The 19,985-nt window shown below is 39.1% G+C and overlaps 2 protein-coding genes across 2 annotated transcripts; both read right to left on the bottom strand.

Annotated features, from left to right (window-relative positions):
- Positions 1-4,387: 4,387 nt before the first annotated feature.
- Positions 4,388-11,495, bottom strand: LOC120051761 (troponin I, fast skeletal muscle-like). The gene is made up of 7 exons (XM_038998648.1): positions 11,435-11,495; positions 6,956-6,988; positions 6,823-6,865; positions 6,543-6,671; positions 6,281-6,370; positions 5,117-5,293; positions 4,388-5,006 (listed from the first exon to the last, which is right to left on the bottom strand). The coding sequence occupies exons 2-7, from the start codon at positions 6,961-6,963 to the stop codon at positions 4,911-4,913; spliced, it is 543 nt and encodes a 180-aa protein (XP_038854576.1). The 5' UTR covers positions 6,964-6,988; positions 11,435-11,495; the 3' UTR covers positions 4,388-4,910.
- Positions 11,496-12,903: 1,408 nt separating this feature from the next.
- On the bottom strand, positions 12,904-19,298 carry LOC120051762 (troponin I, fast skeletal muscle-like). Its single transcript, XM_038998650.1, has 7 exons — positions 19,231-19,298; positions 15,279-15,311; positions 15,133-15,169; positions 14,826-14,954; positions 14,206-14,295; positions 13,915-14,091; positions 12,904-13,179 (listed from the first exon to the last, which is right to left on the bottom strand). The coding sequence occupies exons 2-7, from the start codon at positions 15,284-15,286 to the stop codon at positions 13,084-13,086; spliced, it is 537 nt and encodes a 178-aa protein (XP_038854578.1). The 5' UTR covers positions 15,287-15,311; positions 19,231-19,298; the 3' UTR covers positions 12,904-13,083.
- Positions 19,299-19,985: the final 687 nt, after the last annotated feature.

Genomic DNA, 19,985 nt, shown 5'->3' with positions numbered 1-19,985 from the left:
TGACAGGCAACTGAAATGTTATGAGGGTTTTAATGGCACACTGTGATCGCAAAACTTTGCATTTCTCTTTATGGAATTGGATTGAAGTTCCGCTCCAGACCAATGGTTCAGCAAGCTGCTGTAACTCTAGCCACAACCCAACCTCCATGCTGCCTTCATATAAATAAGCAACTCTTCAAGATTGTTATTCTAGTTGTATTGCTTATTTATTTAACCGCCTGTCAATTGCAAAATGAGTTACAAACGTACAGTGAAGATCAAGACTGTATAGCAGAATTTTTCAGCCTATTTGTCCTTGCGTTGATGCTGGACAATTAGTTCTGGTTTCGGAGGACTCTGCAAGTACTGTCTCCCCTTCTCTGTGGTAGGAGATTATGTGGAGATGTAGGATCTTAATTTGAGGCAGTTTGCTACAGCAGGAAAATAATCTTGCAGCAAGCAACAGGAAATGGAAAGTATTGTGTGTATTATAATTAATGGACATATTTGTAGGGGTTGATACATTTTTCGTAAGGGAAAATCAAGTCTGAAATTTCAAAGTGGGAATTACAAACTTCAGAAGCCTTTTTAAACCTCAAATACACTAGAAGTTTTACATTTCCTGCATTACAGGAAAGTTATCCTGCAACAGGGTGAAGAGTCAGTGGGATGTCTCTATTTTTTGCTACTATCTTGCTTGTCCTTTTCTGTACCATGTCCAGTGCAGCTTGCTGATTCTTTGTGGAACCCACCAGCAATAGATGCTTTGAAGCCCTTTTCACTGCCTGGTCAATATGTTGGTTACCCCTGAGTTGGTTGTCCAAGTGGAAGCCAAGGTATTTTGTTCCAACTGGAACAACCTGTCTACACAGGATCATTGGAGCCTGCTGGGGAGGATTTCTAGAGAAACAAATTCTTAGTTGGACAGAAGTATGTTGTTGTCTGCCGCCCATTCATCCAGTTACTTCACCTCCTCTTCTATTGAGGTGTCATTTTCAATGTTTTCTAGCCTTAAAGAACAGGACAAATCAAAGATGACTCTCCGAGTGCACATGTGGAGCAGAAAGAGGTAAGGCGAGACAACCCCACCCTGTGGGACCCCAGATGTTACCTCTATCCATGAGCTGTACATTCCATTTGCCATCCCCCTCTGTGTTCTCCCTGTTGTGTAGCTGTGAAGCCAGGTGAGTAGCCTTGGACACAGACCCAGACTGGCCAGATGCTGGAGGAGTTTAGCATGGTCGACGCGATCAAAAGCTTTTGACATGTCCGCCAGCAGAACCTGAACCACCGTGGATTGCTTTAAGTCTCTGTAAGCCAGGTGTGTGTGACTCTGACCAGCACATTTGCTGTGCTGTGTTTAGCCAAGTATGCAAACTGGCTTTTGCATTCCTAAAGAGCAACTAGGTAGAAGCTCTTCACAATGAACTTTTCCTGGAATTTGCCCAGACAGGATGGAGTAGAGATTGGTCTCCAGCCACTTTTCTTTCTAGGACTGGGGACCACACTGAAGGTACATAACCCAATAGGTGTTTACTAAGTGTGTGACCACCAGAGATTGCCCCCCCCCCCAGTCCTCCCTGATACACGTGTACATATTGGACTATAAATTGTGCCTTCATGTATTATACTTATGCTCAAATGCCATTTACTTTATGTTCTTATCTTTTATTATTTCTTATTGTTTTGCATTGTTGAGAAGGAACCTGCAAGTAAGCATTTTGTTGGACTTTGTATACTACGTGTTTTTTTACATACGACTAATAAAACTTGAAACTAAACTGAAACTAGCTAGATCCTCTGCAAATTTCTTTATTAACCGAGGGGGACATCTGGACAAAATGCTTTCTATATAATAAGAATCATTTGGTGGGTGCTTATATTTGTCCTATAGTGTACAAAACATTAAGGACACTTGCTATTTCCATGACACAGACTGACCAGGTGAATCAAGGTGAAAGCTATGATCCCTTATTGATGTCACTTGTTAAATCAACTTCAATCGGTGTAGATGAAGGGGAGGAGACAGGTTAAAGAAAGATTTTTAAGTCTTGAGACAATTGAGACATGGATTGTGTATGTGTGCCATTCAGAGTGTGAATCGGCAAGACAAAATATTTAAGTGCCTTAGAAAGAGGTATGTTAGTAGGTGCCAGGCAGACCGGTTTGTGTCAAGAACTACAATGCTGCTGGGTTTTTCATTCTCATATCCCGCTGCTGGGTTTTTTGCATATCCCAACACCCCCTTTCACGGCCACTGTGTCTTAAAATAACTTGTTACATTTGTCAGAATATGCATGTAAACTGTGCTACTGGAAGAATAAATACAAATCCTCAAATCCGCATTCGGAAAGTATTCAGAGCCCTTGACTTTTTCCACATTATGTTACATTATAGCCCTATTTTAAAATTGTTAAATCGTTTTTTCCCCTCATCAATCTACACACATTACCCTATAATGACAAAGCGAAATATCTTATTTACATAAGTATTCAGAACCTTTACTCAGTACTTTGTTGAAGCACATTTGGCAGCGATTACAGTCTTGAGTCTTCTTGGGTATGACGCTATAAGCTTGGCACCTCTATTTGGGGAGTTTCTCCCATTCTTCTCTGCAGATCCTCTCAAGCTCTGTCAGTTTGGATGGGTTGCTGACCAGCTATTTTCAGGTCTCTCCAGAGATGTTAGATTGGGTTCAAGTCCGGGCTCTGGTTGGGCCACTCAAGGACATTCAGAGACTTGTCCCGAAGCCAATCCTGCATTATCTTGGCTGTGTGCTTAGAGTTGTTTTCTTGTTGGAAGGTGAACCTTCACCCCAATCTGAGGTCCTGAGCGCTCGGAAGCAGGTTCTCATCAAGGATCTCTCTCTACTTTGCTCATCTTTCCCTCGATCCTGACTAGTCTCCCAGTCCCTGCCGCTGAAAAACATCCCCACAGCATGATGCTGCCACCACCATGCTTCACTGTAGGGATGGTGCTAGGTTTCATCCAGACGTGACGCTTGGCATTCAGGCCAAAGAGTTCAATCTCTGTTTCATCAGACCAGAGAATCTTGTTTCTCATGGTCTGAGAGTCCTTTAGGAGCCTTTTGGCAAACTCCAAGCGGGCTGTCATGTGCCTCTTACTGAAGTGGGGCTCCTGTCTGGCCACTTTACCATAAAGGCCTGATTGGTGGAGTGCTGCAGAGATGGTTGTCCTTCTAGAAGGTTCTCCCATCTCCACAGAGGAATCCTGGAGCTCTGTCAGAGTGACCATCGGGTTCTTGGTCACCTCCCTGACCAAGGCCCTTCTCCCCCCGATTGCTCAGTTTGGCCGCGCAGCCAGCTCCAGGAAGAGCTTGGTGGATTCAAACTTCTTCCATTTAAGAATGATGGAAGCGACTGTGTTCTTCGGGACCTTCAATGCTGCAGACATTTTTTGGTGCTGTTCCCCGGATCTGTGCCTCGACACAATTATGTCTCAGTGCTCTACGGACAATTCCTTCAACCTCATGGCTTGGTTTTTGCTCTGACATGCACTGTCAACTGTGGGACCTTATATAGACAGGAGTGTGCCTTTCCAAATCATGTCCAATCAAAGGAAACAGGATGAACCTGAGATAGATTTTGAGTCTCATAACTAAGGGTCTGAATACTTATGTAAATAAGGTATTTCAGTTGTGTTTATTTGATAAATTTGCACCAAAAAAAATCTGTTTTCGCTTTGTCCTTATGGGGTATTGTGTGTAGATTGATGAGGGAAAAAACATATTTCATCCATTTTAGAATAAGGCTGTAACATAACAAAATATGGAAAAAGTCAAGGGGTCTGAATACTTTCCGGATGCACTGTAAAGACACTTACCACTGAAGCATCAATAAGATTCCATCTGATGTTTAAGTGAGTATTTATCTGTTGAGAGTAGGAAAATAATAAAATACAGTAAATGCAAATTGTAGACAGGAAACATTTAACTACAATTTTGAAAACATGAAATTGCTTGGTCAATTTGTTTCAATTGTAAGAAGTGAACAATGAAATAATATACTTGCTTTTACTATGTAATACAAAAGGGAAAAATGCAAAATAATGAAGTAACTCACCTTAATTTCAGTGACAATGACAAAGACCTCAAAAAGACTGCAGAAAAAATTGCTGAGCCCAATTGTTGACTTTTTTTTTTCTCATATTAGCCTGAACTGTTGAATGAATAACTCTTAAAAACAAATATAAAATCTATAAAACAAATATCATGATTTTACTTAACATTAAGTTTTCTTTATCCAACAGTTACTGAATAATGTTCCAGATAACGTGGTACAACATGACAGAAAGCATTGATTTCAAAACCTCAAGAAACGTGTTACTGTACCTGCTGCTCAAATTAGACTAGAAAATCGGAGAGGAGTATTAAAGAGATTGAACGGTATTTTAAGATTATTCTTTTTTTTTATTTGGAGGATGTAACGTATCATACAAAATGGGTGACGTTGCACACAATTGTGCACTATTTTCAGGAGCCCGTTTTGACTTTTGAGCACTACTTTCAAAACTACTGTCTGAAATTAATCAAAACCTTTATAACGCATCTTTAACTATAGGAGTGATCTGCATATGTGACTTTTGAAAAGAAAGAGATATGGGCAACTCAGCAGTCTAGAACATTACCAGGGAACCACTGCAAGTGGTTGCAAGATTTAGCATTTTAGTTCTCTTTGTGTATCAAAATGACAAAATATAAATAATATAAATTTTTAATGATTTCCTTAAGACAATTTATTTGAAAAGTTTGTCACTGTACAGTAGGCTACTCTACTACAGGGAGTAAAGCAGTAAATCAACAGACAGACCATTTCACACATCTTCCGAAGACTTTCTTACTCTCTGTTTCTGTTTCCTCTATTTATTACAGGACAGTAGTCAGTCACATCAAACAAACACAGCCCAATGATCTAATTATCTCCCTGAAACATCTTCTTCCTGCCGTCCATACCAGCCTTGTCGTCAATGTTCTTACGCCAGTCACCAACGTCACGCAATTCCTTATCCTGTGATAGTAGAAAGGGTGAGAAGACAATGAAGTGTAGAATATCAAGGCCTAAAGTTCGTTCAACATTGACAATGTCTCCCGATGCGATATCCAACCTAATGGACCCACCTCTTTCTTCTCATCTTTCTTCACTTGTTTCAGGTTGGATCTCAGATCCATGGTCACCTTGTGCTTGGAGCCCAGCAGAGCCTGGAGCATAGCATCAGCAGACATACGCACTTTCTTCAGAGCTGGCTTCTTGAACTTGCCCCTCAGGTCAACTATTTTTATGTTTAGGTCTAAAACCTAGTGGGTGGAATTTTGGAACAGGAAAATCAGTGTTTCAGGTGGGCTCAACAGAGGAACTGTATACATATAAAATATATTTATCATATACCATATATACTGTTATATATATATATATTGTATATACAGTGCCTTCAGAAAGTATTCACACCCCTTGACTTTTTCAAAATGTTATTTTGTTACAGCCTGAATTTAACATTCATAAACTTTTTTCTACACACCATACCCCATAATGTCAAAGTGGAATTATTTTTCAAGGCAATTAGAAAATGAAAAGCTAAAATGTCTCGAGTCAATAAGTATTCAACCCCTTGGTTATGGCAAGCCTTAACAAGTCACATAATAAGTTGCATGGACTCACTCTGTGTGCAGTAATAGTGTTTAATATGATTTGTGAATGACTACCTCATCTCTATAGCCCTCTGTCGAGCAGTGAATTTCAAACACAAATTCAGCCACAAAGACCCTTTCAAGCAGGACAATAACCTAAAACACAAAGCCAAATCAATACTGGAGTTGCTTACCAAGAAGACAGTGAATATTACTGAGTGGTTGAGTTACAGTTTAGACTTAAATCTACATTAAAATCAATGGCAAGACCTGAAACTGGTTGTCTAGCAATGATCAACTAATTTGACAGAGAATGAAGAATTTTGAAAAGAATAATAGGCAAATGTTTCACAATACAGGTGTGGAAAGCTCTTAGAGAATTATCCAGAAAGACTCACAGCTGTCATCACAGCCAAAGGTGATTTTACTCAGAGATGTCTCTGTATTTCATTTTTAATACATTTGCAAAAATATCTAAAAACATGTTTTCAATTTGTCATTGTGGGGTATTGTGTGTATATAGGTGAGAATCAAAATCTATTTAATCCATTTTTAATTCAAGCTGTAACACAACAAAATGTGTAATAAGTCTTTCTGAAGGCACTGAATATTTATATTGAAACATTAAAAAAAGGAACAGACAAGACAGTTGCTTACCTCATTGCAAACCATGATCACTTTATATTCTAAGTTGTATCTCTCCTCATCAATCACATTAATTTTGTCGTACATCTTTTTGCAAAGCTCCTAATGAAAGAATGCAACAAAGGAAAATGTAACTGTCGTCATATAATACCTATTTTTATGCTTGAACATAGTACAGCTGATCCGGATAGAAGCACAATTCATACAACACACTGTATCAAGCAGGTATGATATGTTTTCATAATGTCTGTCTTTGAATATCTGAATATCATACCATCAAATCATCCTTGGAGTGGGACATCTCCAGAGGAGGGCAGTTCTCTTCCATGTATCTCTCCCTCTCTTTAACTTTCTCTAATGCTTCAGCTTCAAGCCAATCCTTAGCAAGTGCCAGCATACAACTCTGGAGACAAATTATGACAGTTGACAGATAATTGACCTATATCTCCCTTTGTTTTACTACTTTTTAAAAGTATGTTATATTATGATTTTTATACATTATTAAATGTTTTATTCTACGTAAAACATTAAAATGGCTGTGTGGGATTCCTTACCTTCAGAGTGTGCTTACGGCTTGAGGACACGTTGCCTTTCTTGCTATTGGACCAAGGAAAGAAAGTCAGGTTAAGTACAACTACCTAAACACTTGAAACACAACATGTAGACAATGTATTGGCCTATACTTACTCAGCCATCTTGGCTGTTTTGTGTCTTCACTTCCTAGAAATACAAAACAACAGTAATCATGAATCATGTACTCATAACAGCCAACATTTTACCAACAATACTGGTATATACTCAGCTATACCAATTACAAAACTACACCAGTAGGATTACTGATACTATTATATAGGATAAGGTACATGGAGAATGCTAGACCGCTCAATACAAAAAGTAGTCAAAGCATGAAAAAAGTATATATTTTTTAAGCACATTGAATAAGAGTACTCTAGGCTATTTCTAATTTGTGTTATTGAGTCTGTCCCTTTTTACAATTATCCCTGTTCAGCCCTACTTCCAACGGGGGCCATGGCATGCAGCTATGATTTACAACGGTCTTCTTACTTGCTTTTGTAATTGAGACAAGTGATAAGAATACATTCCGAATTCCTTAAACTCAGTCGACTCCAAATCTTTGGTCTGGGCTCTGGGTATCGTTTCCCTGGAGATGGGGAAGTTATCTTGTGTTGAGGAGATCTAAATTGGGCCCAGATCTTGTCTAAAATGGCTCTGTGTTATTGTGGGCTTGTCTCCGAGAGGTCACAGTAACCCAACACCGCAGCTGGTGGTGCCAGCCCTGCCACCAGCCCTGCCATTGCCTTCTAGAACATCCCTTAGATGACCAAGACGTTAGGCCTTGTCTCAAAAATAACTGCTGCTGCTCCATCAGGTCAGTTCATTGTACTCACTCAACTGTCTCCATTCTCCATGATTAACTACACTGAATATACACTACCGTTCAAATGTTTGGGGTCACTTGGAAATGTCCTTGTTTTTGAAAGAAAAGCAAATTTCCATTAAAATAACATAAAATTCATCAGAAATAACGTGTAGACATTGATAATGTTGTAAATGACTATTGTAGCTGGAAACAGCTAATTTCTTTATGGAATAGCTACATAGGCGTACAGAGGCCCATTATCAGCAACCATCACTCCTGTGTTCCAATGGCACGTTGTGTTAGCTAATCCAAGTTGATCATTTTAAAAGGATAATTGATCGTTGGAAAACACTTTTGCAATTATGATAGCACAGCTGAAAACTGTTGCTCTGATTACAGAAGCAATAAAACTGGCCTTCTTTAGACTAGTTGAGTATCTGGAGCATCGGCATTTGTGGGTTCGATTACAGGCTCAAAATCGCCAGAAACAAAGCACTTTCTTCTGAAACTCGTCAGTCTATGCTTGTTCTGAGAAATGAAGGCTATTCCATGTGAGAAATTGCCAAGAAGCTGAAGATCTCGTACAACGCTGTGTACTACTCCCTTTACAGAACAGCGCAAACTGGCTCTAACCAGAATAGAAAGAGGAGTGGGAGGCCCCGGTGCACTTTCCATTCTGCTTAGAGCCAGTGTGCACTGTTCTGTGAAGGGAGTAGTACACAGCTTTTCTTTCAAAATTTTCATTTCTAAGTGACCCCAAACTTTAGAACGATAGTGTATGTATTATAAAAATGTGTTTCTTAGCATATCTCTTTTTCTATCCGGGGTAATTATTGTTCAGATTCAAATTCAGATTAGTTTATTGTGCAATTAACCAAAGCCATGCATGTCCAATAATACTGTTTAAAGCAGTACCGTTCTGAAAAACTCTCGTCCTTCATACTTGCAGAAGAGAGGGAACTTCACAGAGCTGCACATTACTTTTAAAATGTTTAATTGAAATAGTATCACTCCAGCTTCAATAAGCTCAACTAAACAGGCATATATGTATTTACAGTACAGCAACTCTTGTGAGCTGACATGTAGGGATAGAAATTATGGTTGACGATGGCTAGAACTTTTCACACCGGGTTAGTTGAAAATGTACCCAACTAGCCCGCCGGCTAGTGAAATGTTGTCTTTTCAAACATCACATAGCACAGATTTTGGACCGGGTCTAGTAAAAATGTCAGTCTATTGTAGATGTAGAAAATAATACAAATAATTTTTACTATTTTCTACACTGTAGAATAATAGTGACGACATCAAACCTATGAAATAACACATATGGAATCATACAGTAACGAAAAAAGTGTTAAACAAATCAAAATATATTTCATAATTGAGATTCTTCAAAGTAGCCACCCTTTGCCTTGATGACAGCTTTGCACACTCTTGGCATTCTCTCAACCAGCTTCATGAGGAATACATGTCAATTAACAGGTGTGCCTAGTTGAAAGTTAAATAGTGGAATTTATTTCCTTCTTAATGCATTTGAACCAAACAGTTGTGTTGTGATAAGGTATAGGTGATATACAGAAGATAGCCTATTTGGTAAAAGACCAAGTCCATATTATGGCAAGAACAGCTCAAATAAGCAAAGAGAAACGACAGTCCATCATTATTTTAAGAAATTAAGGTCAGTCATTACTGAACATTTCAAGAACTTTGAAAGTCTCTTCAAGTGCAGTTGCAAAAACCATCAAGCTCTATGATGAAACTAGCTCTCATGAGGACTGCCACAGGAAAGGAAGACCCAGAGTTACCTCTGCTGAAGAGGATACGTTCATTAGAGTTAACTGCACCTCAGATTGCATCCCAAATAAATGCTTCACAGAGTTCAAGTAACAGACACATCTCAACATCAACTGTTCAGAGGAGACTGCGTGAATCAGGCATTCATGGTCTAATTGCTGCAAAGAAACCACTACTAAAGGACACCAATAATAAGAAGAGACTTGCTTGGGCCAAGAAACACGAGCAATGGACATTAGACCGGTGGAATCTGTCCTTTGGTCTGATCAGTCCAAATTTGAGATTTTTGCCTTCAACCGCCGTGTCTTTGTGAGACGCAGAGTAGGTGAACGGATGATCTGTGTGGCTCCCACCGTGAAGCATGGAGGAGGAGGTGGGATGGTGTGGGTGTGCTTTGCTGGTGACACTTATTTAGAATTCAAGGCACACTTAACCAGCATGGCTACCACGGCATTCTGCAGTGATATGCCATCCCATCTGGTTTGCGTTTAGTGAGACTATCATTTGTTTTTCCACAGGACAATGACCCAACACACATCCAGGCTGTGTAAGGGCTATTTGACCAAGAAGGAGAGTGATGGAGTGCTGCATCAGATGACCTGGCCTCCACAGTCACCCCACCTCAACCTAATTGAGATGGTTTGGGATGAGCTGGACCGCAGAGTGAAGGATAAGCAGACAACAAGTGCTTAGCATATGTGGGAACTCCTTCCAGACTGTTGGAAAAGCATTCCAGGTGAAGCTGGTTGAGAGAATGCCAAGAGTGTGCAAAGCTGTCATCAAGGCAAAGGGTGGCTACTTTGAAGAATCTAAAATATAACATATATTTTGATATGTTTAACACTTTTTTGGTTACTACATGATTCCATGTGTGTTATTTCATAGTTTTGATGTCTTCACTATTATTATACAATGTAAATAGTCTAAATAAATAAAAACACTTGAATGAGTAGGTGTGTCCAAACTTTTCACTGGTACTGTATATATATATATACATATATATATATATATATTTATATATATATTTGTCCAGGTTGCCAATTAGGTGATGTATCAGAGATGTCTATAACGTTGTAACAGGCTGTGTAGGTATGTCTAAAATATGGTGTTGAGAGGAAGGAAAACATTTGACGATCGCTTTCAGATTTATGTCTTGTGGTGGTGTACCATTTCTGCATGTCACATCATCAGTCCATTTAGATCTATCATTTACCACCCCATAGATAATTATACGGTCTGCTCACTAAAACACATTCAATACACTACTGGTACCTGAGAACATTTTCTTATGCAAATACTACTATTGAAAGTTTACAAATTAAGATACACCGACAAAATAAATCATGAAATACTGTACAAAACAAATAAAATATCTATAAAATGTATTGAAATAAACCAAGTAATTGAGTAATTGAGTTATGATTTTGAAAACGTTGGTGTCAGTATTTTTCGAATTATATATAATTTGAGTCATTTAAACATTAGTGACAGATATTAAATATATTTGAATAAGAATAAGATGTCATATAGAAAGAGCATTACTACATAAAGCAACAATCCAAACGCATCAGTTTATGACTACAGGAAAGACATTTAACACTCTTGGACTAGAGCCAACAATAACAACCAAATACAAATGAATAATTAGCTACAGTGCAATACAATTGCAATACACAATACAATTCACATTCATTTCACAAACTAAAATGCATTTCACATGCTAAAATCTTTATAAAACAATCTTATTTTCCTCAACCAACAGCCAAGTATTGACATTAAATAGGCATATCACTATAATTCTGCAATTTCTCATTAATAAGTTAGCGCAAAGACCATAATGCTTCTGTATATTATAGCTAGAAAAATGTAGTTTCTCCGAAAACTAAAACCTGAGTAAAATCTTAATAAATCTTCTCTCCTTCAGATAGTGTCTAACTAGTTAGAAGTACAGAACAGACAGAGAGGGACATACTGTAAGCGTTGGTTCTCACCTCGGGACTAAAGAGAGCAGCACAGGCTTGTTAAGGGATCCCCAACTGACTGACTGATCGCAGGCAGCTCAAGTGTTAAGAAGGTATATATTGCATTTTCTGATCCCTCGCTATAATCCTCAATTTCTCTTTATGGAAGCGGATTACAGACCAAACCAATGGGCTGACAAGGTCATGAAATACAGTACGGTGTTTCCCTGTTCCTTCCCCTCCCCCAGCGGCTCTAGTATAAATAACACGTCCTTCAAGATGGTTGTTCTTATTTCATCATCTTTTATTTAGCATATGCCATCACCCATAAGGAGCATGCATGGCCAGTACTCAGAACTTTAAAGGCCACTCACACCAACAGTAATAGAGAATGCTATAATTCACACATTATCAGAAGGCCAGACGTGCAACTGGCACCCATGATGTTTATCGTAAAAGGATGCCAAACTATTGAACTGGTCGTACCTCGGAGGCATCATGTGTCTGAGATTTATGTCCGTGGCTTCAGAGGCGCCCAAAGGACCTGATGACAGTTCTGTCACTTTCAGATCTCCCACTGAAAGACAAGTAAGATGGACAAGGATGGTTCATGGATATCTTTTTCTCTACTAACTCAATTTTTCACTGTGGATGAAAGAATGAAACTGGAAACATCTTGAGTGCTACTTGAAACCATCCATCAATGCTACCTAATTACTAACATTTATAATCAGTTCTCACATATTTAATCAATTAACAGAGCCATGGCCAGGCAGTAGGCCTGCCTCGCGGCTCGCCTCACTTACCCCACTTCCCAAGAAGAGTTCTTCTCCTCTTCACTCACACCCTCCACAGCTGCACCACCTGACAACATCTCTTTATATCCAATAAGTGGTTACCCAAGCAACAACCAATAGTGCTCTGCTTGTTTCTTAACTACTGTTTACTATCAACTGATACTGTACCTCTAGCAAACCAGAACATACAATTAGCCAAACTTCTACCCACTGGGCACACACTGGTTGAATCAACAATGTTTCAATGAAATTACGTTGAACCAACGTGGAATAGACGTTGAATTGACGTCCATGCCCAGTGGGTAAGGTCAGAATGTGCTATTACTGAGGGTTTAATATGGTCAGGTCACATTATATCTGTCAGTCAGGTTGTAAATCACTGGCTGGCAATTCCTCTAGAGGACTTGTGAATATGGTTCTAGAGTGATAGACATTGGTGGCACTTCACTCCATATCACGTGATAACACTGTGCCTATCATACTGCACAGTCTAGTCAGGCTGTGTACTGTAAGGCAATTGTGTCTGTTGTTACAACAGATGTTACATCAGGAAAAACAAAAGAAGATAAAAACTGGCAGAAAATATGTTTGTCATATATATTTGAACTAACAAACATAACACATGTTCTAGACTAGAGGTACATTTAGACAAGACAGAGACAAAACATAGATCTGATCACACAGGTACAAGAAATTGTGGCAATCTGAAAAGCATTTATTAACGCACGTTTCTGTTCCACTCGAAACATTTAATAGTCCTTTCGTTTTACAGACACATACACTGGTTCAAATGATACCATAGTGCTCAATAAGAGAAATGTTCAAACAAGTGAGAGTTTTGTGTTGCTTTGCGGGATCTATACGGGGAAATGATAGACCAAATTAACCCTCGGACTCAAACATCTTCTTCCTCCCGTCCATTCCGGACTTGTCTTCAATGTTCTGACGCCAGTCTCCAACATTACGCAGTTCCTTATCCTGCAATAGCAACATAGTCAAAGGTTCAGGGTTAAAAATGCAGTAAATTATAACCTTGAGATATTTGAGTGCTGAAGCCAAACAACATGTCGTCATGTCGGAGTGGAGCAGTTGTTTGGCAGAAGTTGTACAGCTGTAGATGACCCATGAACCCAATGCTATGAAAATATATCTGACCCTGTATCAGTGGTTTGGCAACTCTATACAACATCAAATCAAACAGCCTTATAACATGGGTGCGCTCTGCTGAGCTTATCTATGTGTGAACTCATTTCAGTATGATGAACCTCTTAGTGTAGATTAACAAGGCCTCAGGTTGGACAATAACAATGTCTGCCAATGGCTAATCTCGGACACTCAGAACAAAAATCTTGTGAAATTGATGCTCGATTAAGTCCTGGGGGGAGACGTGTTATAAAATGTACTTTGTACTAACGAGACTCGTGAAGTCTCTACCCCTCTAAACAGAAACTCTCAGGCAGTTTTGTACAAGTCTATGGGCCAAATGTCCCCTCCCCTTCTGAAATTTGAAATATGCGAGCACCTGCGAAATTGTGATTTGTCCAAATGATCAATGATGAAAAATTTGAGTCTTGCAACAAAGTTGTTAGTCGTCGCATCCCACAGTCTGTCACCAGATGCTACCACCATTTATGTTACGCGCATCTATCCACGAGAGATTAGCCATAGTGACATCTCTACAATATTCTGTTATCTTACTGAACAGTTACCCACCTCCTCTTTGACCTCCTTCTTCACTTGTTTCAGGTTGGATCTCAGATCCATAGACACCTTGTGCTTGGAGCCCAGCAGAGCCTGGAGCATAGCATCAGCAGACATACGCACTTTCCTCAAAGTTGGCTTCTTGAACTTGCCCTTCAAGTCAATAACTTTAATGTTCAAATCTTCAATCTGACCAATGGAAGAAGAGGAGAACAACAACATTGATCTAACTGGCAGCACATAATTACTCATGGAATGCATTCCAAGTTTTAGTAGGTGTGAGGTAAAGTGAATACAGTATACCTCCTTAGTGGCTTTGTTCACTTTGCTCTCCAGGTCATATCTCTCCTCATCTATCACGTCAATCTTATGATGCAGCTCTTTCAAGAACTCCTGAGGTGATATCAACAAAAATCAAGCATTAATAATAATAATCATCATCATCATCATTATACTAATAAAACAAATATATACTACCATCACTACTACTGCTGCTACTACTATTGCAACTACTATTGCTACTACTGCTATTATTACTGCTACTACTACTACTACTACTACTACTACTGCTACTACTACTACTGCTACTACTACTACTATTACTACTACTGCTACTACTACTACTACTACTACTACTACTACTACTACTACTACTGCTACTACTACTGCAGTACTTCTGCTACTTCTATTAGTGCTACTACTACTGCTACTGGTACTACGACTACTACAACTAGTACTACTACTACTATTCATAATAATAATCATAATAACAATAGTGAACACTTTATTCAATACATTTGAATACAGTAACTAATTATGTAATCATCTTATATATGAAGGCATATATTTTACATTGATTTGGGGTTTGACCAAATTTTGATTGTTGAGTTTGATTGATTTGATTGATTGTTTGTTTGGTTTACCTGTAACTGTTGAGTACCCCCTGGCAGGGACAGGGGAGGGCAGTTCTCCGCCATCCATCTTATTCTCTCCTGCTCATTCTCCTTTGCCTCGTCTTCCAGTAAGCCTTTAGCGATGGAGAGCATCAAGCTCTGGAGACAATGAGGCATGCAGGTTACACGTATGAAAAGCTCAGCCATACCAGAATTAGGACATTTCGTGTAAAACATGAACCTTGAGATATTGTATACTTGTGTTCCCCTCAATTCTCCTTGTATTGACAGTTGTTGACAAGTATCAAATTCAGATCAGATATTTGAAAGTGTTTACCTTCAGGTAATGCCGCCGACTCGAAGACATCTTTTTCCTGAAGAGATAAAATTATGAAAAGGTGAGAGAAAATATCATGTTCATTTTCATGTATTACACATCCACATCCAAAAATATGAGATGTGATCAATGTATAAGTTACTCACTCCGACATCTTGGCGTTTGTTTGATTTCACACCCTGTGAAAAAAATAGGTCATTATTTCATATACATTTTAAACTAATTCAAAGCAATACAATTACTGCATTGCCAATCGCCTGTCATGTCAGTTAAATATATCTGCAAAAATTTGTCAGATTTACAAATTGCAAGTGGAAAACATATTTATTTTTATGTGTACTTTCTGTTATCAACTGCATGGCTTTGTTTAACAGTGGCAAAGAATAAGAATACAATTCACAACTATGTAAATTTATGTGATATATACTGTAACTACAATGGTCAAATGTCCTAACTTTTGACATGTTCTAATGTTGAGTATGTTGATTATCAAACTATCAAATTGTTGATGTATTTTCAATTTCTTTTTCAGACGAACATTGATGGAATTTAGGTGGAGATAATTAGAAATTATTTTGTTCACCTAATCTAAACAGATGTACCAATTAATCTCTCCAGGAATCTCTCAAGGAGGATCAATCAGAAGTCATGCTGAGTTTAATCACCATGGAAGTTCCTTATACAGGGCAGTCATGCATAATTGTTCCACTGAGGGGAAACACTATAGCCTACCAACACAAGTGAGGGCTGAGGGGAAACACTATAGCCTACCAACACAAGTGAGGGCTGAGGGGAAACACTATAGCCCCCCAACACAAGTGAGGGCCATTTGGCCCTGGAAAAGCAGCAGGGTCTAAATTAGTCTAAGAATATGAAGGCCAGCTGTTCTCCTTGAGTAGCTCCATAATGGAAGGCTGGGAGATTATCAACAACCTGATACCACCTCTGTTGATGCCCAGCCTACCCTCTAGAATATCCCTGAGATGGCAGAGATGTTACACCATCACATCTGAAATAAGGGCTCACCTGCCTGGAAAAGTCCACTTGATCCAGCACTTCAATAGAGCTTTGACTGTTTAAAGGGGCAATCGGGGATTCAAACATTAATAAAGTGGCCACCCTAACACTGTTTTGGTAAACAGCGGTAGGATGGGGCTGGAGAAATGTAATCACTTTCAAATTCAAAAACAGCTATATATCTTTAATTTAAAAGTAAAAAAAATGGATGTACCAATCACAGATTGCCCTTTTATGGTTAGAAGACCTGTCAAACACCAAAATAAAAGCCTCTGGATAAATCTGCTGAACCTAAATCTCTTGTAAAAAATGTATTGTAAATTGATAATCCCAGTGCTTTCATAAAGGATGAGATGTGGCTTTGAATCTGTATCTTTGGCAGATAGTACCATGGACACTGACTATCCTCAGTAAAAAACAAAACACAGTGTTAAATTGAACACCTTCTTAGTCAATATACGTGGCCCACCAAAATAGTGTTAAACTAACACTTTTCAAAGTGTTGATAAACTAACACCTCAAGAGTTTAGGGTCCCTAACACTATGGGTATTGCAAATTCCAACTTAAATTAACACTTTATAACAGTTGATGCTTTCTCAGCGTTAGGGAATTAGCACCTGTGGTGTTACAGTAACTGGTTTTGGGGTGTTGTTTTAACACTGTAGGCAGGGTGTATAGTCTTATTTGCATATGTGTTTCCCAGCGTGCCTTTCGAGTAAATTTTAGAGGTACCACCCATGACTATGTTTGCTAGTGACATTTCTGTTAAATCTCTGATTGCAAAGGAAGTTAGAGGGGTACTTGTTATCATATTTCCTAACAAGCTTTGTTCCAGATTGATTGTTAGAAATAGTTTGTTTTAATATCTGTGTCTGCATGCACATTGATTAATTTATCTTAAACTATATCTTTGATATAGTTTAACTTTTCATTTTCTAAACTAATCCAATCTGTAAAGGGTTGGACTTATTGCACCCGTTACTGAGATGGTAATTCCAGTTTACATGGTTTAGGTAGTGTTGTTTGTCAAGTCGTTCACCATAGCAATCATTCTGAATACAGGTCATGAGTGATAAAATATTAAAATTGTTGGATTTCCTCCATCTGGCTGGATTCCGATAGGAATTACTAATCACTTCACAAACCAGTGTATTGTAAGACTTGCAGGTCTGATGTGCAAAGATTTTCATACCACAATGTCGAGGATAACTAGGCATAACTAAAGGCTTTATGAAATGTATAATATATGGTCATAAAGGGTTTACTTTAAATGTAAACACATTCACTTAGGAGGTCATTTCAGGGCTAAATGTTATTGAATGCAACTACCATGTCTCTGTCACTTACAAACACAGTCATGGGTAGGTATCGCTTACATTCAATTGAAATCAGTAGTTTATGTGTCGGGGGGCTAGGGTCAGCCTGTTATATCTGGAGTATTTCTCCTGTCTTATCCGGTGTCCTGTGTGAATTTAAGTATGCTCTCTCTAATTCTTTCTTTCTCTCTCTCGGAGGACCTGAGCCCTAGGACCATGCCTCAGGACTACCTGGCCTGATGACTCCTTGCTGTCCCCAGTCCACCTGGCCGTGCTGCTGCTCCAGTTTCAACTGTTCTGCCTGCGGCTATGGAACCCTGACCTGTTCACCGGATGTGCTAGCTGTCCCGGACCTGCTGTTTTCAACTCTCTAGAGACAGCAGGAGCGGTAGAGATACTCTGAATGATCGGCTATGAAAAGCCAACTGACATTTACTCCTGAGGTGCTGACCTGTTGCACCCTCGACAACCACTGTGATTATTATTATTTGACCCTGCTCGTCATCTATGAACATTTGAACATCTTGGCCATGTTCTGTTATAATCTCCACCCGGCACAGCCAGAAGAGGACTGGCCACCCCTCATAGCCTGGTTCCTCTCTAGGTTTCTTCCTAGGTTCTGGCCTTTCTAGGGAGTTTTTCCTAGCCACCGTGCTTCTACACCTGCATTGCCTGCTGTTTGGGGTTTTAGGCTGGGTTTCTGTACAGCACTTTGAGATATCAGCTGATGTAAGAAGGGCTATATAAATACATTTGATTTGAAAGGCATGCTGGAAAATATGCAAACATGCCTTTACACCCTTTACACAGTGTTAAAACAATCCCCTCCCCTAAATACTGTAACACTACATGTGTTATTCCCTAACACGGAGAAAGTATAACAGCATCAACTCTAATAAATGGTGTTAGGGAACCAAGTGTTAGTTTTACACTATTTTGGTGGGTCACATATAATTTATAAGTGTTACATTTAACACTGTGAGTGTTAAATTCTGATCTAAAATTTGATGTGTAATGCCACACTTCATTAAACATTGATATAAAATGTAGGATTACCTTCAACACACAAAGAAAGACACGTTTAGAAACCCTGACAATCACTTCATCACATTACCCTTGCAGGACGAAGGTAACAACTGATATTACCTCAGTGATAACCTGGTATAATCCTCTATGATCTACTTTATTATCCAATTCGGCAACCTGTGTTAGCTTCTTTATGCCTTCCCATCTCCACAACCAACATAACATCCTCCGGGTTTGAGATTATATTCCAGCCAAATCCTCATCTGTGTTATATAGTGAAAAATTGTTTGCGTTGACACCAAGATAAACACTGGGGGTATCGCATTTCACATTCATCAGTTAAAGGTGTCTAGTAATGTCAAACAGCCCACATAAACAGCATCTAGGTCTAGAACAACCTAGATTGTCCTCTTGTAATGTAGAAAGGGCTGGATAATGTCTCCTTCACAAATGTTTGCATTGTACTTCCATAAAAACCTACACTAATCTTCAACGGATTGACAATATCTCATTGAAACTGCATGAAACCAGGCAAAATGCTTTAATAGGCAACACCCACCACAGAAACCACCACATCCAAACAAAGAAGCAATAAGTCCCAAAGCCTTAAAATAGAGCCCGTACATAAACCGGCACAAACTCATTTGAAACCAGATGGACCACTGAATAAATCCAAACAATTCACCAATAGCACAGAGCAATCAAGCTATAGCCGGCTGAAAGAAGAGCAGTTCTCACCTAGGAGCTGAGCAGGAAGAGGAGCGCGACAGATTTTGGAGGAAGGATGGGTGAGACCGGCTAGTGGCTACAGCAGCAGATGGAATCATAAGATGGTATATATTGCAATTCCCAATGGCCAAGGAAATCCCATCTTTCTGTTTATGGAAGTAGATTCATCCACAGACCAATAGGCAAGCACCTGAAATACTATATCTGACTCCCACCTCCTCCGTTATAAATAACCTTACTCTGATGATATTGTGATTATGTGATAATTCCTTTAGACAACAGCCTTATTTAATACAGAAGAAAGTGGTGGTCTGATGCTTCCTTTCTGATTAGTTGTGGGTAGCTTGGTTTACTGCTGCGAGTCAGATAGTCACTTTAGCTTCAGAAAGTGTGAAGAATTGAGAGACAGGGCTAGGGTTGTTAGTGCGTTTGATAGGGAGATGACCATTCAGAAAGAGTTCTACAGAGAAGTGGCAGTGTGATACCACCACCATCAGTTTGAGCAGGCTGAAGAAAAGAAGGAGGGAATGCTCAGTGATGAAAGTTAAGGAGACAGCAGGTGTGAGAATGGTCCAGGGAATTTGTTTTGGCTGCACAGTGAAGACTATTCAGGAAGCTGTACATGAAATGACCAATAGACTTGTATAATTAACCAGAAGTAACAACAGCACAGCGCAAGCTACTTTAGAGAAACAGTGAGCAGTTAATGGTGATGTGTTAGAGGAGAATCAATATATACCAGCATCATGCTTGGGCATTTCTTC

Source organism: Salvelinus namaycush, chromosome 8 (genome assembly GCF_016432855.1).
Source record: "Salvelinus namaycush isolate Seneca chromosome 8, SaNama_1.0, whole genome shotgun sequence".
Taxonomy (NCBI): Eukaryota; Metazoa; Chordata; class Actinopteri; order Salmoniformes; family Salmonidae; genus Salvelinus; species Salvelinus namaycush.
Note: the sequence above shows the minus strand (reverse complement) of the source record. Positions and strands in the feature narration are given on the sequence as shown.